General features: G+C 44.2%; 1 protein-coding gene across 1 annotated transcript; it reads right to left on the bottom strand.

Moving 5' to 3' along the window:
• Positions 1 to 1,473: 1,473 nt before the first annotated feature.
• Positions 1,474 to 20,725, bottom strand: chpt1 (choline phosphotransferase 1). Its single transcript, XM_062517999.1, has 8 exons — positions 20,278 to 20,725; positions 9,872 to 10,019; positions 8,606 to 8,747; positions 7,851 to 7,935; positions 6,654 to 6,785; positions 4,265 to 4,423; positions 3,521 to 3,646; positions 1,474 to 2,998 (listed from the first exon to the last, which is right to left on the bottom strand). The coding sequence occupies exons 1-8, from the start codon at positions 20,515 to 20,517 to the stop codon at positions 2,870 to 2,872; spliced, it is 1,161 nt and encodes a 386-aa protein (XP_062373983.1). The 5' UTR covers positions 20,518 to 20,725; the 3' UTR covers positions 1,474 to 2,869.
• Positions 20,726 to 22,212: the final 1,487 nt, after the last annotated feature.

Below are 22,212 nucleotides of genomic sequence, written 5' to 3'. Positions count from 1 at the left end.
GTGTTTTTTTTTTCTTCTTTTTTTCCCTGATACACCGATCAGAACAGTGAATTTAGGTAGAGGTCGGCTGCTTTTGGTTTTGTCTCTTAAATCTCAAATGGTAAACTGTGCAAATAACTAATTCCTTACAAAAACGGCGTAGTTTTGTAAAGGCAGCTACATTTTGGTCCAATTTCAGTGATTAGCCTCTGTGCGTGTGTGTGTGTAATAGTTGCCAGTTGAGTACATAGTTAGTACCCATGTATTTTAGCTTCCTTGCTAGCACGCTCGCCTCCCAATCAGAGATGCAGCAAGTCGCAGGTTCGAGTCCAAACAGGTGTAGGGCTGAGCTGTGCGGTCAACACAATGCAGGTTACACACTCTCTGATGAAGTGATGCTCCTGTACAACCACATACCTGTAGCAACTGGAGAAAATATACTCAAAGAAAGGTGATTTTAGACTAGGGTGACCAGACCCGGTTTTAGGGGACAGTCCTCGTGAAAATACAGAAAAGCACTCAGGAATCAATCTGGGGTCTACCTTTGCTGTAAATATATTCTGTATTTTTCCAGCTATTTGACGTTTGCAGGTTCTTCTGCTTCAGTTTATCACAATACGTTTAGGATTCGTCTTTCCCTCTTGTTGCTGATTGGCCTGACATTTTCCTTTTCTGAAGGAAACGGTTATGAATCATGGGCTGCTAGAAGAAAATGGGCAGCTGTGGCCTACTGGTTAGGGCTTCAAGCTTGTAACCGGAGGGTTGCCGGTTTGATCCCCCAACCAGTAGGAAAAATGTTGGCGGGGGGAGTGGTTGAGCACTGCTCTTCCACATCAACGGCTGAAGTGCCCTTGAGCAAGGCACCTTACCCCTCACTGCTCCACACACACACACACACACACACACACACTTGAGCAAGGCACCTAACCCCTCACTGCTCACTGCTCTGGGTTAGTGTGTACTTCACCTCACTGTGTGCTGTGTGTGTGTTCACTAATTCATGGATTGGGATAAATGTAGAGACCAAATTTCCCTCGCGGGATCAAGAGTATACTTATACTGTATACTTAGAAAAGAAGATCTAGGTGGGCAGGGCCAGGCTAAAATCCTGTGTGAGTTAAGAAACGGACTCAATCAGAATTAATAACAGACATAAGCAACAGTTATTGTAAGCAGATGACTTGAAAATCTGAAATGTATTAATGTAAACATGTACAGTAAGTAATGTCCCTTTAATCATATCTGTTGGTTCATGTCAAGATATGATCACTATCTTCCTGAATAGGCACCTCAATGGTACAGTATACTGTATTTCATCTCAAAGAGCATACTTCTTACACTGCAAAGTAAGAGACATGAAGAGTCCTTATGATTGGAGAATCTCAGTGCAATGGTGACGTGGTATTCTGAACCTCACACATTAGTTTCCCAGCCAATCAACCATGCAAATTATTTAAGGGAAAAGTTAAAATATTATAAATTCAACCTCGAAACTTCTTTATTAAATCACATAAAACTTTATTTTTTAATGATTAGCCCTTTAGGGAGGAGATGATTAAAAGCAGGAGGAGAGTGTGTGTGAGTGTGTGTAATTCTGCGTCCTCAAACAGTATAGGACTCACAAAAGGGTGTTTGAAGGTGGTCGTTCTTAAAGATCAGAAAGTCCTGAATAAAATGTTCTTCTGTGTGAGTGAGTGTGTGTGTGTGTGTGTGTGTGTGTGTGTGTGTGTGTGTGTGTATGTGTGTGTGTGAGTGTGAGTGTTAGGGGGTTAAACATATAGTCCCATAAAGTGAAGTCCTCTTCTGTCCTCATCAGATCCACACACTGATGGTCCCATCCCTCTCGCAGTCCTTGACAGTAAATCACACAGTGAACAGGAAGCTGACCCTCCCGCTCTCCAGAGGAGGCGGAGTTCCAACCGTTCCAGTCCACTCTTTTGGGAATTAACCTCAGAAAAAAAAAACGTTTTCGTTTTTTTTTTTTTTTATATATGTATACCCAGACCTCATTCAGATTCTCAATTTGCACCCGATTCAGTCAGATTTCCAAAGAATGAATAAATAAATAAAATGCCGATAATGGAAAGGCTGGTTAATACCGCTGCTCATGTGAACTAGGATACCGGTCACTGACCTCACTATTTTTTGCCTGGACCAAAAAACAAACTGATGCTGTTTTGTAGTGTAGTGTTGTGTACCTACTGCATTTACCACTGCTGACTATGCTTGTGTTAAGGCATAGTAGCTATGTTTTTGAGGCAAACTGTAGATAGTAGATGAGTACGACCAAGTGCTCACAGACAATTCAGTGTCATTGGCAGGTTTTCGCTGATTGGAGTTAACCCAATGTAATGTAAGGCAGTGACTAGTAAATTCTTCGTATCAGGAGAAAAGTGGTTTTGATTTCATACAATTATTACCAATTGTGTAGAAATACAGACAAGAAAAATGTCTGCTATATTCGTATACTAAATTACTAAACAAAAATATCACTGACTTTGACTTTAGTATGAAATACCTAGAAGCCAGAAATGTTTCCCTACGCGAGATTCCAGCACAGTTTGTGGAAGGCAACAGTCTCCCTCCATACTGTGTTTTTTTAGCCATTGAAAATATTCCAGTTTAACTTCTTGAACATTAACATGTTTGCTGCTGGTTGTTCATGAGAAATGGTCCTAACCTAGCTTTTCTTTACCAAAACAGATTAAAAAAACAAAACAAAACAAAAAACGAAAGAAAGGGGTTGAGGTTAATTGGAGGTGATGACAGAGTCAAGGCTGTTGTGGTTTTGGTTGGAGGGGTCCTGGTGCTCCTCTTCTGCTTTTAAGAGCGGTGAGGCAGCGCTCTCGTCGTCCGACTGCCCCGCCGCCTCCTCCCGCCGGGCAAGTCGTCAGTCGCTCCTGGATTTGGGTTTGGCCGGGGCCGGCGCCGTGATGCTGAACACGTGGATGCGCAGGTGCGCCGCGATCTGCAGGCACACGCCCGTGCAGTAGCGCGTCAGGTCCACCAGGGACAGGATCTGCATACACACACACACACACACACACACACATACACACACACAGAGTTGTGTGAAGTTAGGCTCCGGTCTTATCAAGACATATTCATCAAAATGGAACAAGACAGCAAACCGTTAGTGATACTTCCTGGATAATTCTGTAATTTCACTATTTTAAAGTTCTGAATCAGCATTAATACATTTTGAGACCCTATGCAACATTTTAATAGTCAAATCGCTTAGAAATTGTTGTTTTGCTTGACTGACCAGTTTTATCAAAAACAGTAATATTTCCCTAATTGTCCCTATCCGCTATTGCAGCCTTGCAGTTTGTCCAGGGAGTGATCGCTCCTTGTTTACATCTGCAAGTCTCGTGAGACGTGTGAGGAGTGAGAAGAACCACGCTAGCAAGTTAGATATATATATGGCCATCATGTTGTGTGATGGTTTTTATTGCCCAGATGTATATCTTTATTTCTTTCTTTCCTTCTTCCCATCCATCCATCCATCCATCCATCATTATGGTAACCAAGAGCAACTGACCATGGCAACCCACAGGACGATGTGCTCGTCAATGAAGCTGTTGAAGTACTGGTTGAGGAAGAGGAGGCCTGGCCCAATGAAGGCTGTGTCAGGGAGGTACAGCTCACTCTTGGTCATGTGGGCAATCTGGAGACGAGACGCAACCCAACATATTCATTACAACATAGAAAGAATGAAAGAAAGAAAAGAAAGAAAGAAAGGAGTGTGTGTGTGTGTGAGAGCGAGAGAGAGAGAGAGAGAAACAAAACGAGACCAAAAAAGAGAGCACAAACAAGCACAAATGGATAACTGGCTACAACATTAGCACCACATTCCGGTCCAAATGCCCCGAGGGTTTGAGCCTGATTCGGGTCATTTCCCAATTGCACCCCATCTCTCTCTCCCACTTCAATCTAATCGCTGCCCTGTCTCTTGTAAGGGCATAAAGGCCCAAAAATATGCTATAAAAACTGACCGTAATTTCCCAAATACTGGCCGCAGCTTATACACTGTTTTTGTAAAAATGTCTTCAGCTATGAGGTGATACACTACACAGGCACAGTTAATATGGTGTTAATATGGTTTTGTTTCTTTTAACTTGAATAAAACACAGTCCTGTGGCTTATACACAATGCGGCTAATACACAGGAAATCACTGTAAACAAAAAAATGCACACGACTGGACAATGGAGCATGAATAACCGAAGAGGTCAGAGGGCAGACCGGCTGGACTGCGGCAGCGGCAGCGGCAGCGGCGGCACTCACCACCAGCTTGTTGGAGATCTTGGCGATGACCATGCCGAAGGTGAGGATGTACAGGCAGGGGTGCAGCTCGAAGAGCGCGGTGGAGGACTTCTTGAAGATGATGAAGGCCAGCGTGAGGATGAGGCCGATGTGGAGGCCGGGGGTCAGCACACTGGTGTCCTGGAGACGAGACGCAGAGATCACCGGTCAACACAGCTCACTAGAGACAGGCCATACAGGGGTCATCATTCAACACAGCTAAGCAGGGACAGGCTGTACAGGGTCATCATTCAGCACAGCTATCCAGGGGTCATCATTCAGCACAGCTAACCAGGGACAGGCCATATAGGGTCACCATTCAGCACAGCTAACCAGGGACAGGCCATATAGGGTCACCATTCAGCACAGCTAACCAGGGACAGGCCATATAGGGTCACCATTCAGCACAGCTAACCAGGAACGGGCCATATAGGGTCACCATTCAACAGGCTAGACACAGGCCATATACTGTAGGGTCACCGGTCAAAATGGCTAACCAGGGACAGGCCATATAGGGGTCAACATTCGGTACAGCTAACTAGAGACGAGCCATTATACTGTAGGGTCATCATTCAACACAGCTAACCAGGGACAGGCTATATAGCCGTCATCATTCAGCACAGCTAACTAGAGACAGGCCATACAGGGGTCATCATTCAGCAGGCTAGACAGAGGCCATATAGGGTCACCATTCAACACAGCTAACTAGAGACGAGTCATTATACTGTAGGGTCACCATTCACCTTTCATTCAACACAGCTAACTAGGGACAGGCCATAAAGGGGTCATCATTCAACACCGCTAACTAAAGACAGGTCATACAGGGATCACCGGTCAGCACAGCTTACCAGGGACGGAAGTCATAGGGTCACCATTCAACAAAGCTTACCAGGGATGTGAACTGAAAACTCGCTAACTTTTTTAACTAACTTTTACGAATGCATGTGCCGCCATCATGTCTGGCAGTCAGAGTTCTATTGACATGATAATGGAGAATCAAATGGGTTGAGCACATGTGCGTTCATACGTTCTAAGAATGTTCAATCCACACAGTGGTGAAACTCTTCTTCTCAGGTAAACCTTTAATGGACTCTGGTAGAAGCAATCTCAGTGGTATGTAACACTATCAGCAAGAATGCAAGGGTCCTTGAGGTATCTCACCTTATCAGTTCACAAAATACTGACACAGACAAAGACAAATTGAACGCCCTTTAACAGTGATGAAATATTTGTCAGACCTATTGCCTCACTTTTAAATCAGGCCAGGTAAATAGGTGACTTAATTGTGTCAATACAAAGGATGTACACATATTAGACATTCACAACTTAATTTGTCTTCTGGAGACAACAGAAACTCTACATGAAGTTCAAAAGCCCCTTTAAAATAACGTTCAGTAAGAATCCCTTGAAAAACAAGACAGGAAAGATAATGCAATCTAAACCTCAGGTACACCATAACAACCACCTTTGCAGTTGGCAATAGTTTAGTTGGGTAGTCCATTCACAGAGACTCTACGGATCATCTTGACCAATCACAATCCCTAAGCTTAACCATACATGTTTAGCTAACAGAGCTCACAGGTAGTTGATATGTACCTAAAGATAAGATGTTGAATGATTTGGTGAAGTCCTAATCTGTGGCCAATTGGTTATGAGCAGACCTCTGCCATTATAACACTTGATCTGCTTCACCAATAACATTTGAAGAGCTCTTTTCCAAAACACTTTATTCACCATTTTAATGCATTTTCCTGAATCACTTTTTGTTTTGCTTTCTGAGTAGTTTCAGTGGAACTGTAATTGGATTATCGTTATTTGATTTGACTTCACTCAATCAAAACACCACAACTGCACTTCTATAGCCTGACCAGCCTCACCCACATCAAGATGTAGGGTCTGGGAACTCACCGTAGGCAGGGCTCAATCGGAGGGGTGGGATAAACAGCTGTCTTTCAAATCCCCTCTCCACGCAATAGGATAATGCTAAACGAATCATCTTCTTGTTTTCAAGTAGCAGGATGCGTAACCGTATCAACTTCTGGGCACCATTATGTAAGCCCGCCCACCGACTCTATACACTATGTGATTGGTCCGGTGATACTTCCTTTTCCCAGTTCCCAAACTCTACGGCGCGTTGTTAGACTGCCCCGGCAGCCCAATTAGATTTGCTGCCGCTAGGGGCGTTTAGATTTTTAGGCTAGCACTTCTATTGATATTATCCGAAATACACAAGTAAATAACATAATTATTAATGTTTTCAAAAATGGATTCATAGCATTTTGGAAAAGAGCTCCAAAACGCTACACATTTGTACATTTGTACCCACAACCAACGTGGAGCATGCATTTAGAACTTAGAACACGGAACTTACAGCTACAGTAGAGCCGTTCTTGCCCACGCCTCCGCTCAGGATGACATGGAAGTAGTTGTAGCTGGAGAGCAGGAAGCCTCCGATGATTCCCATGATGGGGAAGACGTACAGCTTCACGTCGAGCACAGGCAACTGAGGACAGGAGACACACAGGCGGCCGGAGACAGCAACACAATGGACGTTATTTATTAGGGTCCTCGTTTGGGTGGGTGAAAGGTGGCTGTGGGATGTAATATTTCCTTCAACCTTTCAACTTGATATTTTGAGAGCAAGATGTTTGCAGACTAAAATCAACCAACTAGCACTGAAATGTTTTTGTGGCTGGGGTATACTAAAACGTTAAATAGAGTACAGCTATGGTACTAGAGTAGTCTATAAATTACATACAGTGCACGATAGATAGTCAGCAGGACACACATGACAGCTTTGGCTACTTATGGTGATAAAGAGGTAAACTATTCATGGGTCTCATCAGGTCCCTTTCCACAGGAGTCAAGCACCTAGATTAGGAATACAGACTGTTTGGTGCTTGAGTAATACACCTGTGGAAAAGGACCTGATGAAACCCATAAATAGGAGCACTACTATAAGAAAATACAAGCGTGTTACTCTTGCGCTAGGCTTCTCTGCTCGGCACTGGGGAAGCTTGGGTTGATGCTGAAGCTTCATGGGTAGACTGGGTAGGGGCCAGCGATGGCAACAGTGGCTAGATTACACATACTGCCATGTGATACGACACATTGCCACATTAGGTCAAGTTCCCAATATTTACCTTTCTTTCGTAAGCACTTGTTAAGCTACAGCAAGAATTGGGATGGGTGACAGAGAGCACACAAAACAAAAAGGTGAAACAAGACATCCAACATCAAGAAACAAGAGGTTTCTGTCAAATGGGAGGGTTGTTCTAGGCCTACAGTATGCTCTGTATTCTAGATTGTGTGGACTGTAGAGGTAGTGAGGAAAGAACAAGTGCAACGTAGCCTACATACACATTTTCAATCACACACTGGATCGTTACCCAGACATTGTTTGGTTTTGTGCACAGGACAGGTAAACAGTTTTGAGACATGTTTGATTCTGCAAGAACTGTCAGAGGTGTTGTGAATGCATTTTTGAAAATGGAGAAAACGGTGGAATGTTTCAAAAATGTGTTTTAGCAAGTGTGAAAAAGTAGGTCTAAATGTGGACTCCACGTACCACGGTTTGCCAGAGTGAAACTCCACCAAAGGCCGTCATCACATACATAATGATGATGGCGATCTGCACCTCAGTCACATCCACCCTGAAGGAAGAGATCAGTAGAAGTACAATTATATAAGTATATATACTCTTTTTATCCCATTTATCCTCTGCATCTATCCCAATCCGTGCACAGCACACCGTGAGGTGAAGCACACACCAACCCGGAGCTGTGAGCTGCCTGCTCACCAGCGGTGCTCGGGGAGCAGTGAGGGGTTAGGTGCCTTGCTCAAGGGTACTTCAGCCGTGGATGTGGGCATGGAAGGTCGAGGTCGGCGGTCGAACCAGCTCAAAGCCCCAGCCAGTAGGCCACGGCCGACCCGTCTCCAGAGATCAGCGTCATACTATGCTGAAGCTAATGCTAAAGCTGAAGCTAATAGTAATGCATTTAGCACCACCATTTGTCTCGTAATGTTGATGTAACCTTTAGTCTAATTACATTTCTCCAGTTACATTTCATTTTCACTTTCATGTCATAAAGATTTCAGATCAGAGATCAGATAAGACCGATCTAACCCATTCTTGGAGCTACGAAGCATGCAAGTTCACACACTCTAACCTAACCCTAATGCAACACATCTGCTAAATGATTTAATGTGCATATAACATAAAAATAACTGAATATTGTTAAGCAAATGTAAACACATAAACAATATTGATAAACTCAAACTGCATCTGCGTAGCTCTGTAGCGGGTCCAGGGGGGTGACTTACAGGCCGAACTGTAGTGTGCCGGAGACGTAGGTCTGCCAGTGGGCACAGAAGAACATGAACATGCCCACGAAACCACTGAAGAACATCCAATTAGGGTACAGCCCGATCCCGCAGCATATGCAGGTTCCCACGGCAACGAACACTGCACAGAGAGGTAGATGGGGAGCAAGGGAGACGGGGAGAGAGAGAGAGAGAGAGATGGAGAGAGAGGGAGGGATGGAGGGAGATAATGTAGTCAAAAAAAGGGATAAAGGGAAGAGAGTGCAGAAAAGACAGACAGACACGAGTGAATGAGACACATATAGCCAGAGAGAGAGAGAGAGATAGAGAGAGAGAGAGAGAGAGAGAGAGAGGGAGAAAGAGACAGAGAGAAATGAGAACAGAGGGTCACTAGATGTCAACAAGTACTAGAGTCACACAGCATGACATCCGGTCAACAACAAAGCCCTCTTGTTAGAACTGCCGATCATGACCGATGTGCTGAGATGATGGGCTCGTACTGAAAAGACAGCCGCCCAGCCCAGACTACAGTGGACTGACTTGCCAATGGCCAAGATCCCCCAATGATTTGGCCCAGGTCAAGGCCACAGCAGGGCCAGGGAGGGTATGGACTAGAGTAATGTGTTTGTGGTATGCATTGCATAGGTATGTGTGAACCTGGGGATGATTAGCAATCCAAACAAATGAGATGCACATCGAAACCCTTAAGAGCAGATAGTCTCTTAATGATGTCTTAGCTAGTGTCTCAGTCTTAATAAAAATAGATTTCTTTACAATTTTACACAAACCCATCAAACTGTTACTAAAATAGTTGATCTAGATTATCGATTAAAAGAACACACCAATTATGTTTGGAGGAAAGACTAGCTTTAGGCTAACTGGAATAATAACCAACTTCCAGTGGTTTATGCTAAGCTAGGCCAACACTGTCAGACTGGGTAATTGCACACACACACACACTGAAGAGAAAGGGTGTGTGTCCTCTTATCTAACTGTGGAGTATAACGTAATTTACCGACTATTAGCCGCGGCTTATACATTGCTTTTGCTAAATTTCTTCAGCTATGAGGTTAATATAGGGGGGCAATTAATGTGGTGTTAATATGGTTTGGTTTCTTTTAACTTGCATGAAACACTGTCCTGCGCGCTTATACACAATGCGGCTTATATGCAGGAAATGACTGTAGAGGGCAAATCAAATAATTGCCCCAAAAAGTTGGTGTGTCCCTTTAAGCGTTGCCGCCCTGGACCCCCCGGAGGACAGACCTGTGGAGACGGCATCACAGCCATGGTCGAAGAGTTCGCCCAGAGCAGAGCTGCTGTTGGTGCGTCGGGCCTGCTTCCCGTCGATGGCGTCCAGAGACTGGTAGATGAACAGGCCCAACGCACTCAGGATGAAGGCCCACGACGGAGCCTGCAGAGAGGGATAGAGGGAGGGAGGGAGAGAGAGAGAGGGAGAGAGAGAGGGAGAGAGAGAGACAGAGAGAGGGATAGAGGGAGGAAAGGTAAAGAGAGGGTGATAGAGAGACAAATAAGAGGAGCAACAAATGTGAGCGGGAGAAGGAGAGTGATGGAGGAGAAAAACAGAGATAGAAGGATAGAGAGAGGAGAGAAAAGAGAGAGGGATGGAGCAGATAGATAGATAAGAGAGGGAGAAGGGGGAAGTGATGGAAGAGAGAAGAACAAGAAAAAGAGGAAATTAGACAACAAGAGTGAATGGTGAACAGTGAACAGAATAGTGAATAGAGAGAGAGAGAGATGGAGAGAATAGAGTTTGGCAGAGAGCAAGAGGGAAGTCAAGATGGAAAGCGGAAGATGGAGATAGAGAAAGGGAGGGAGGGAAGGGATAGAAATAAGAGATGGAGGTAGAGGAGAGAGATTGGGAAAGAGAAGGAGGGAGAGAAGGAGGGAGGGGAAGCAAAGACGGAACAAGAGAAATATGGAGAGGTAAGGAAAGGGAGGGAGGATAGAAGTAGAGAGGAGATGGAGGGATAGGAGGAGGAAGAGGAGGAGGAGGAGGAGAGATTGATGGGTGGAACAGTGGGTGGGAGATGAGAGAAGAGACAACAGATTCCCTTGAGTGCAAACAAGCAGACTGCAATGGAAAAAATAATTACTGTCCACATTCCTGAGGACAGGAGGAAACAACAGGATATTCAAGACTTTTCAAGACTAAGCTCTGTTATACTACACCGTGGTACACCAACACAACAAACAATAAAAAACAATTGGCCAGTGGAATGAGGAAGCTGAAGTTTTAACACAAACGGTGACACCCTTTGAGACCAACACCCTTTTGAGTCTGTTCCTGTTCCCTGAAAACAAAACACAAACTGCACCCAAACAGTGTTATGATGGGTGACGAGCAGCTGGGTGACGGTGACGTTACCGGTCAGTGGACAAGAGCCACTTTGTTTCATATGCTCATACTGCCCAGTCAAATCACGCAGCGTACAACAGCCTATTCGGACACACACTCATCCATCACTGGCCAGCCGAGGAGCTTTTCCCAAACAAACAGCTGCTGAGTAGATCTGACCCAAACCTGGCCCAGACGTCAGACGTGTGTGTGTGTGTGTGTGTGTGTGTGTGTGTGTGTGTGTGTGTGTGTGTGTCATTATCACCCCAAGGAGGGGTTAATTGGGTTCATGTGTTTGTCTGATTGTCTCTCTGTGTGTGTCATTGTGAGCGACCGAGCGTCACCCCAAGTATTTGGGATGTGTAGGCTCACTGGCTTGGAGATGTTGGAGGTGGAAAACACGGCAACCAGAGCATAAAGTCGTATCAAAAATATATGAATGTTTATTTATATTTAACTCAGAATTCTATAAAGCAAAATAATCAAAAGAAAATCAGAATAGCACAATGCTTCAAGCTCAATGCAATAGTACCATACCTTTGTACATAGCCTCACATCAAGCTAGTACTCACTCTCTCTCTCCCCAATGCAGAATGAAGCCCTCTTAAATAGGGCAAGGCATTCAACTAAATTGGCCCATTCAGGGATAATTGGAATGTACCAACCATCAGGGTTTGTCAACATTCTATATGGTCATGAAAATAATAACAAAAATAGAAAATAAACATTATATGACAAAATAAATATTATTATTAAGCTATCATAACCATATTATACTATATGTACACATCCCATTTCCACCACACGTATACATACAAACATTACAACAAACAGACACCCCTGTGCACAATCACCTGCACCCTCTGCCCCGGGACAGGGAGAAATACTGCCCCTACAACGGCGCGCGCAGCCGCGCAGACACAGTCAACCAGACCGGAAAGCAGGAAGTGTGTGAGTAGGAACATGTAGGCCTACATAGGCGCGGGAAGTGGGGGTGCGGGGGGTGCGGCAGCACCCCCTGAGGTGAAGCTTTAAATCAGATATGAAAATAAAACGAAGGCATGATCTTTTGTTGTTTTCCGTTCTTCAAATTTTGTATGTCATGTTTGCGATGAGGGATGAAGAAAGCGATCATTTTAGTCATTTTTAAAACATTTCATTTAACTTCTAGGCCTATTTGTATTGGCCAATCAGAATGGATTTGACGTGGTTGAGATTTCGCATTCACGCGTACACTTACACACAGCAACGAATAACCATAGGCTAGGCTACTTATCTGCACCTAATGTCTACAGTCATCGTGAAGCGCGTCTATCTCGCAGTTATGGAAATACCATGCACAATGCCATAGGCTATCTAGCTAGAATAATACATGTTTCTTAAGAAATCATGTTTCTATAGAAAATGTTGTTTCACTCTGTTTAACGTGGGCCACCGCACATCAAGTGCCCTTCATGACCACAGGCCAGGCCGCCAGTCATAGGTTATCACAAAACTCTAGGCTGATAACTAACTGATAGCCCCAATTAATTAACATCTTTCTAAAACTGCTGAATGTCTCTGCATAACATATAGTATAAAGACAGATATGAGTGAATTTACTTATTGCCTGGTCGGGACGACAGCTTTAGCCTATTGTCCCGACACATTCATGTTTGTTCTCGCATATTTTTCCTGCCGCCGTGCAGGCATAGACGACAGCTAATTATAGGCCATTTAGTCTATTATAGACTGTGATAGCCTATATGTAAACATTATAGGCAACGAGCAGTGTAGGCATTGGTTACTCTGTGGCACGGAAGTTTTGTGGTTTATGTACTTCGTGGTGTGTTTTTATTTATTGAAAATGGTTACATTGCGTGTTTTTATTATTTTATGTTATCTGGTTGATGTCGAAAATGATGAGGCATTGCATTGCAATAGGCAGCCTATCTAGTTGTTGCGTTTATGCGCACCGGCGTCAGATCAGCTGTTCTTCATGCAGGGGAGAGGGAGTGAAAAAAACCGGGGACAGAGCGATCAGTGTAACATCGAACACATAGTAGGCTATCTTCACAATTCTATAAAGTTTACTTGTACTACCCTACGTGGACCGCCCACAGCACCCCCTGCCGAAAACATCTTCCCGCGCCTCTGAACATGTATGCGTTAAACTGGGATTTTAGACAGAAACAGCGAGTAAATGGGACATGAAATAGTGGGTAGGCTACCGCACTACATGTCATGGAGGTGGTAAAGTATGAAGTTATGGGAAGTGACAAATGAGTTTTGAGTGTTATGAGTGAAATCGCGGACTGACCGCGCTACAAACAAACTAACGGGGCAGTCACACGCTTGCGTCGGCCAACGTTCGTCCGTTGTTTTCCCATTCACTTTACATTGGCTGGACTTCATTTCATGCCGCACTGAATTGTGGGTCCGATGCGTTGCCTGAGATACGTTGCCTCCGCTAACGGTGCAGTCAGACGCTTCCGTCCGCCAACGTATGCCAACGTATGCCTCATTTTGTCACATTTCCATAAACACTAACTGATTGGTTTGCAGTGTTCGAAAATTTGCATACACGGAATTTCATTGGCTGGCGCTTGCGCGATCCGTCAAAAGTTGAACATTTCTCAACTTTTTAGCGGAGGCAACGTATCTCAGGCAACGCATCGGACCCACAATTCAGTGCGGCATGAAATGAAGTCTAGCCAATGTAAAGTGAATGGGAAAACAACGGACGAACATTGGCCGACGCAAGCGTGTGACTGCCCCGTAAAAAGTTGAGAAATGTTCAACTTTTGACGGATCGCGCAAGCGCCAGCCAATGAAATTCCGTGTATGCAAATTTTCGAACACTGACAAACCAATCAGTTCGCGTTTATGGAAATGTGACAAAATGAGGCATCCGTTGGCGGACGCAAGCGTCTGACTGCACCGTAACGCAGATGTGTTAGTGGCGCATAGCTCTTTGCTACGTTCCCCTTCCCTGTAAACACAAGCCCCCGTGTTCACAAACAGTACATACATTGTCATATCATGCATATATATCAAGTCCTTTTATAAAGCAGCGTGTGGGTGTATGTATGCGTGTGTGTAACTGTCCAAAGTCTCTCTCCCGCTCTCGCGGGTAACGCCATTCAAAGTCAATGCGGCGGTAACGCCATTCAAAGTCAATGCGGGTGTGCGGAACAGTGAGAAGTGTAGCCTAGTTCACTTTCTCACAGTCATTATTATCCTCACCCAAAAGAGGGGTTCATATGTTTGTTTGACTGTGTGTGTGTGTGTGTGTGTGTGTGTGTGTACAAATCTTAAAAAATAACAACAACAAAAAAACACTGGTCCGGTTAGCTCCTACTGTAGCCTACATGATGATCCTGCATGAGTTTGCAAGAACAGGTCATCATCCTTCTCCTCCCACAGTGGTCAGTGCTTTATGTCCAAATTAGTTGCGTATTCACTAATGGGTTTCTGTCTTTGCTGTGTGTATAGGCTATATGTGTGTGTGTGTGTGTGTGTGTGTGTGTGTGCGTGTGTGTGTTTTATGTCCAAATGAGTTGTGTATTCACTTAAAGGTTTCTTTCTTTGCTGTGTACGTGTGTGTGTGTGTGTGTGTGTGTGTGTGTGTGTGTGTGTGTATGTCCAAATGAGCTGTGTATTCACTTAAGGGTTTCTTTCCAAGCAGAGGAAGTAAAAGCCTGGAGAGAAGATTGAGGATGAAGGCGAACGGGGAGAGAGCCTGCAGTTCCATGAGGTGAACCGTACTGTACCCATAATAATTACTGGGAGTTACCTCATACCCAGGCCGGTCACTAACCCTCCCCCCCCCCCCCCCCCCAAACACACACACACATTCACACACCCCCCACATGCCTGCTGCGACAGGCCCAGAATCTTGTTTGTGATTGGTCAGCTGTACGGTGTGTTTTTTTGTGATTGGTCAGCTGTAAAGTGTGGGTTTTTATGATTGGTCAGCCGTAAGATGTGGGGTTTTATTTATGATTGGTCAGCTGTAAAGTGGGCTTTTTTTGTGATTGGTCAGCTGTAAGGTGGGTTTTTATTTATGATTGGTCAGCTGTAAAGTGGGCTTTTTTTTATGATTGGTTAGCCGTCAGGTGTGTTTTTGTAACTGGATCCAGCAAACCATGGTGGAGCCCATAGTGGATGTGGTGCTGGCATTTAATTAATTTTCTGAAGTGGATCTTTTCGCAAAACAGACGGCTGTCCAGCCAACACTGCATCCAACAAAGGTTTGGTCAGGATCTGTCCTAGTCATGGTCAAGCAGTTTTTTAGCCAGCTGTTGTGTGTGTGTGTGTGTGTGTGGGGGGGGGGGGGGGGGGGCTTTTTTGTGATTGATTTCACCCCACAACACCAGCCAGCCTTTTTCGTAAACAAACACTTTTTTCCAGACCCATGACCCAGATAGTGCTGGCCTCAAAGCAAGGCCCCAGAGGTGAACAGCTGTCAACATGCAAACTGAAGGATTTCTTTTTATTTCTCCCTAGATCTCCCTCTCTCTCTGTCTGTCTCCCTTTTTCTGTCTCTCTTTTTCTCTCACGGTCCGTCTGTCTCTCTCTCTCTCACCATGTCTCTGCATCTCTCTCTCTCTCACTGCATCTCTCTCTCTGTCTGTCTCCCTTTTTCTCTCACAGTCTGTCTGTATCGCTCTCTCTTTCTCTCTCACCATGTCTCTGCATCTCTCTCTCTCTCTCTCTCTCTCTCTCTATGTCTCTCTGTCTCTATGTCTCTATGTCTTTGTGCCTCTATGTCTCTGCATCTCTCTCTGTCTCATGTTGATGATCCCAATCAACATGCTGCTCCCTAGATTAAGGCAGATACGTTTCAGCCTAATACACAAATAATCTGAGCGGCAGCGGGCGCAGATCAGGCTTTGATTTGGCGCAGGTTCACACACACACACACACACGCACACACACGCACACACACGCACACACGCTATCTGAGGCCGTTTGGTTGTGGCTTTATATGCCTAATGGGTTAGCATGCGGTGGCTTACAAGCAGACGATGAATTTGGATTTTTTTTAACATAGACGAGTGTGAACCACAACAGTACACAAACAAGTTTACAAACCGGCCCTAGCATGAATAGTGTTGACTAAAACAAGTTTTGTTTGTGCCTTCTTGTTCCAAAATGATCCCAAAGAGCCTCGGTGATAGATAGATAAACCCATTCACCCCTCAAGGTCCTTCGGTTCGTGCTACTTTTGGCTCTTAATAAACAAGCCCCATTGAAAATGTATTTTGGCCCAAGGGGTCAAGATTACTTAAACCCTCATCTGGAGCAGAGGCCCTGCGCTGAGGTGTCCAAAAGCCTGTGTGAAACAGGTCAGGCCACTTCAAAAACTCACATCCTTCTCAGAAGTGTCACCACCCAGTAATGACTGCATGACTGCACAGTTGCCAGTGAGTCAGATGAATTAAAAGTGCTTATGGCTCACGTTTGTCTTGCCAGCCTGTTTCAGTTCTGTGACAAGTAATGACACAGCACAATTATAATAATGTTTTTTTCTTTTTTAGATTGTGAGGTATGATATCTACTGCAAAGCTATGAAAATGCATTCACATTTGCTATGTTTCGCAAGACTGTGACATCTCTACTGCGACTAAATTACTGTAATGACATACTGTATATCCAAATGCTGTCTTTATAGACGTCAACGTTTGACGTCAGCCCATCACCAGGGCCTGGCAGTCAAAACGCACACAGCTCAAAAGTCCTGCCTGAACAAGTTGACGAGGACAGTTTATGACCGTGAAAATCTAGGCCGGGACAAGAAATGCTTTTGATCCGTCACGTTATATGACTCAGCAATTCTGGGCCGCATGTATCAAACAGATAAGCACTTATACTCAGTGGACACTGCCAAATGGATCACGCTTCAAACTAATACATAGACAAGGCTGCTCATGCATGCAAATAAAGCCACACAAACACCATTAATACCGACAAGTGGGTAGAGGGTGTGTGTGAAGAAGATTTGGCTGCTCAAAGCTGCCAGGCCAGATGATTGTACAGAAAACAAATATAGATGGGCGGTGCCATTCTGCCATTCTAAGGAGCTGGGCTGGGCTAGCATAGCGTGCAGTAGCCAGCAGAGGTGGAAAACTCCAGCTTCAGCGAGTGAAAGTCCAATCATGTATTGGTCCTACCTGTGCACAGAACACAGGTGATCTCATCAATTAGCTGCTCTACCTGGCTGAAGAGTTGTGCTAATTAGCATCAGCTGGTTTAAGTAAATGGTTGGCACAGATATGTGGAAGGACTTTTACTTTCTGAAGCTGGAGTTTTCCACCTCCGATAGCCAGAAAAGCTGTGGGTTCAATTCCAAGGCACGCAAGGCACTCAACCCCAAAGTTGAGCCAAATGAACAAAGTGAAAGTAAAAAAAAAAGGAAAAAAAAAGCACGCTCATTTAAGTTGGCACAAGGTCAGTGGCACTATAATCGGCCACATGTAATTGTGTGTGCGTGTGTGTCTGTGTGTAAGTGAGAGTGTGTTGGAAGTATATGAAGGTGTCCACTTCCCAACATCCAGGCGAGTTTACACACATACCCAGCTGAGCATAATAGTGTTTGAGCATGTCCAAGAGTGTGTGTCTATGAAATAGAGTGTGTGTGTGTGTGTGTGTGTGTGTGTGTGTGTGTGTGATTATGGGCCTATGCAGAAACTGTAGTGTGTGTGTGTGTATGATTATGGGCCTATGCAGAAACTGTAGTGTGTGTGTGTGTGTGTGTGTGTGTGTGTGTATATATGTGTGTGTGTGTGTGTGTGTGTGTGATTGGGCAGTGTTTCAGCTTACCCGATCGTGTCAAATCCCCCTGTGGGATGTCACACACTCGCTGGCTGCCATCTGGACCTAAGAGCAGGCCAATGCCTAGACTAGTGTTTGACACGAGCAACAACTTGCCACCAAACGTCAAAAAGCATGTCATGGTCCACGCAACGTCTGAGCGTGTCCTTCAGTCAGCACAGAAATGCTGCAAAATACTAGCCTGGCTAGCGCCACCACCACCACCACTTCTCAATGAGACGTGGTCTGGCAACCAAAACGTTCATTTTCTCGTATTTGAGAAAATGCCCAGATCTTGGGCACCGCGGATGTCCATCAAATGCGTCGGTACATAGCTCATCATCGTCTTGCTTTCCTCCTGTTCTGTGATTGGTTCCCTATCTGAGGCAAAAAAATATGGGCGGTAGTTTCCAGACTGCCTTAGCAGCGTGAATCAAATCGCGCGCAAGGCAGCATGGGAACAGCCAGGCTAGCGTCAACAGTCATAGGTCCACTGAGGAACAGCATGGCGGACCATCAAGTTGGATTGACCAATACCAATATATTTTCCAAGGCAGATGAAATTAAGAGCTTTTGATGTTCGCATTGGGACTTTTCAGTGAGGTTTACGTCATGTCTTTTACTACTGCATAGTTTCATGGTCTTATTACATTAGTGCCGATGAACAATAGGTAATAGAGCTGCACGTTTTGTGGAAATGCAAATTTGATTAACTGCTGCACTAACAGGTCCTTGTCACACTGCACGGTGGTTGTCCCCTTATTTTGAAAAATGTGTTAGATAAAAGTGTCACCCATGTGAGTAGAATAGCATGCAAGCAAGTAGAAGATTCGTCTGGCAAACATAGAGATTGTGATTTGATATGCAATATAATATTTCAAAGTCAAGCTTCAACTCAATATTCTAAATGTCACTTTATGTTGGGCCACTTCTGATTGGTGAGCATAGCCATGCCTATGGAGGCCAGCTGCACTCCTGATTGGTGAGCTTTACTGTCCGTCACACAAGGAGGTGTTATCTTGTTCTATACATACAGTACACATCAAGTAACAAACCCTGCACTTGGAAAATGATTTTCAGCCTTCAGCTGTAAAAACATTTAACGAGACACAAATTCCTTTCACTTCACAGGTGTGTGTGTGTGTGTGTGTGCTCTTTTGATTTGCCTTCTGGGTGTGATCAAAATAAACATTAGCCTGTTACACTGAACTATTATTTGGCATGCTTATTATTTGCATCCTAAAAAAAGACACCAGCGCAATTCCTGTAGGGCACCGATCACCCTTTGGCCTACTTCAGTCTTGCTGAGTCGAAATCTCAACACAGTGCCGATTGTTTCCTCTGACAAGTCCCAGATAATGTGGAGCCAAACATCTCCAGATAGATAGATTGGCCTATCCGTTGAAGCCATCCGTTGAAGCTATCCGTTGATCAGGCCCTGATAGCACACGGGTTCGCCCCACTTACAACGGCAATTACATAGGCCTCTCTCCACTATCAGTTCCAAGTGCAGCCGAACTTGAGACTATAACCTATGTTTTCTCCACGAGCCGAGTGTGTGTACCTCTGACAGGGCAGTGGAGTCTGGACTTTGAGCAGGTCACGTCAGGCCTTGACATGGGGGTAAAACGTGCAAATGAACACGGCGCACCCCGTGCCCTGTATTGTCTGACATTTAGCAGTTAAAGGGTCAGGTCATGGTGCAGTTGAGAACATTTCGTAAGCCACTAAAACTGTGCCTAAAAATCGCCCAAATATTATATTTCCCTGATGATGCTCTCTGGTTTTAGTCAACTAGGCTACATTTATCAACAACCTGCCAATCTAAAATTAAACACTGTTGGTATAGTCTTAATGCATTTTGCAGTTTACGACTATAGTAAGCCCATAGCAAGTCTGAGCGCTGGGTGGGTCAATAGAATCTAATTCGATTTTCTGAAGTCGGCATTTGATCTGTCAGCAGACCAAAACGCTTAATCAACACAAACAAACGAGCCTGTGACAGGTCAAGTGACTCTAAGGAAGTGACATTTTCAGACTGTCCAACACTAACAAGTCGCCTACCCAGTATGTGGCTAAGGGAAAAAACACGATTTCACTGTTCATAGCAACGTGATTGTGCAAGTGGATGTGTTGATGTTGCTCAGGCTAACACAATCACACATGGTGCCACTGTTCACAAAATGTGGTCTACATCTTTAAATGTTAACATACAGTTGTGTAAGCCATATTGTGAAAGAGTAATTAAGTAGCTAGGCCCTTGATAAGAGAATGTTACTCAATAACGGAAAGAATGTAACAGTCCGTTAGAAGGCTACAGTGCCTCGGTTACTACAAACAAAACGGAAGCAGTGTGTAGCGCTGGTTATATTGTGGTAAACAACCGCTGCGCCCGCAAGCGTGGAAAAGGAATACACAACTCGAGGAAAACACCGTCCACTCAGCATGACGAATTGCACGACCTCCCACCCTCGCTCCGCTCACGGAAAGTTTTATTAGGTTGCTGGTCATAACTCACCTCCTCGGTTGCAGACGGGCAGTAATACACCAAAATAAGAGTTGTGATAATATTCACTACGAGTCCGATGATGGTTAGCGTGTTGGGCGCAACCCACGTCGGAATCTGCTGGACTAACCAATTCCAGTATATTTGGCACGGTGGTTCAAATAAGGAGCGACCAGAGGCGCTGTATTTGTGCTCCTCTAGACGTTTAAGCTGTGCGGGTGACAGCGGCTCCGGCCACAGGCAATGTGGCATTGTTGCTGGTCACAGCGGGGCTCCGTCAAGTTGACCCCTGGGAGGCGAAGAAGGTTCAGGCACGACCCGGGAGGTTGAATATCCTCGCGTCCACCCAGACGAGGCGCACACATGCGGCTAACTATGTCAGAAAAGTCATTTTGGAGAGCGGAACCATCTGCCGTCCCCTACGTTACTGCTTCAGAGCTTCAATGTGGCAAGAGCAGGAAACTCAAGCCCCGGAAGGGAATGCAGGCGGGAAATTTAAAAGACCCGGCAGTCGTGTTTTACAACCACAGGCGGAGGCAGACTAGCCTACAATCTGTATTCCCACGACAGTAGCCTACAGACGGTTTACTGATGCAGACCTGGTCATTTTCTTGATTTCTCAATGAAATGCAATTTGATCTTGTGAGTGATGTTGCTTAAATAGGCTAGCTTAAATCATAAAATATTCACATGGCAGATTTTATCATTTGCCCCACAGGCTATGAAAAGGGAAGGAATGTATGGTTATAGGCTACAAAATATTTTTAAATAGGCTGTTCATATATTACCCTAATATGTATAACCCTGAAGCTTAAGCTTTTGGATGAGTTGTGACAGTCAATTTTTGGATGAGTTGTGACATTTAATTCTTTATCACATCATCATCACTACTGCACAATTAAATAATGTAGGCTAAGCATCCTTTTCAAAACATTTCAGTACCATTCAATTGAATGTGTCTTTGCTTTATTTTATTTTTTTTGCATGCTATATTGTGTGCATTGTGACCTGTAACTGTTAAAAGCACTATTACATAATGATTACAGTCATTATTATTTCAAAAATAGTGAAAGAAAAAAATATCCATTACATTTCACTGCATATGGGACGTTTATTTCAAATTCATTTTAGGGAATTACAAATCCAGGGACTGAAAGCATGCAATGCGGACCTTTAACGTCCTATAGCCTTCATTTAATTGTTTTCTTTTTTAAATAACAGAACCACCCTTCAGGCAAAGGACAGTAGATGCATGCAGTGTGATACACCTGTCAGTAAACATAACAGTAACATTTTTTGGTAACATTTCACTTGGATAGTCATCCCACCAAGACTTAACAAATCATCTGTTAAGATTCAGTATTAAATTCAGTACCGTAATTTCCTGTGTATTAGCCGCATTGTGTATAAGCCACAGGACAGTGTTTTATTCGAGTTAAAAGAAACAAAACATTTATTGAACATCACCTTAACCAAATCCAAATCCTAACCTTGAACCTTAACCATAAACTGTCGTTAACAGAATGTCAGCAGATAGATTGTTGATCATCTGTAGATAGTCTGTGAGCAGACTATCCAGTTAAAGTGTGACCCATTTGTTTGTATGTTAAGTACACATACTAAACCTGCACAATCTGAAACCCACCGCTAGATAACCAAAAGAAATCATCACAGGACAGTAATAATAGGCTACATTCTGTGTTAAATATGATACAAATATATATTTATGATGCATCTGTAACCACTTCCAATACATTCAGTGCCCAACTCTGGGGACACAACAGAAAAGAACCGAAGAAAAGGGAAGGGAAAAAAACAATTTCCTGTCTGCAGATCCCTCTCACATTAATACCCTGATCCACTGCCAGCATCCAGCAAAAAAAAGAAATAATAAATACGCTTACACATGCTGGGTATATATATTTTTTTCTTCACAGCTAACTTAGG

Source organism: Sardina pilchardus, chromosome 17 (assembly GCF_963854185.1).
Source record: "Sardina pilchardus chromosome 17, fSarPil1.1, whole genome shotgun sequence".
Lineage (NCBI taxonomy): Eukaryota > Metazoa > Chordata > Actinopteri > Clupeiformes > Clupeidae > Sardina > Sardina pilchardus.
The sequence above is the reverse complement of the archived record's forward strand: the minus strand, read 5'-3'. Positions and strand labels throughout refer to the sequence as shown.

Bases quoted from the DNA above. Each gene is read 5' to 3' on its own strand.
- chpt1 (XM_062517999.1), bottom strand. From the start codon at position 20,517: ATGCCACATTGCCTGTGGCCGGAGCCGCTGTCACCCGCACAGCTTAAA. The intron at 4,424-6,653 runs GTAAGTTCCGTG...TCTCGTCTCCAG, and splicing joins AGAACGGCTCTACTGTAGCT to GACACCAGTGTGCTGACCCC. The intron at 2,999-3,520 runs GTCAGTTGCTCT...GTGTGTATGCAG, and splicing joins TCGTCCTGTGGGTTGCCATG to ATCCTGTCCCTGGTGGACCT.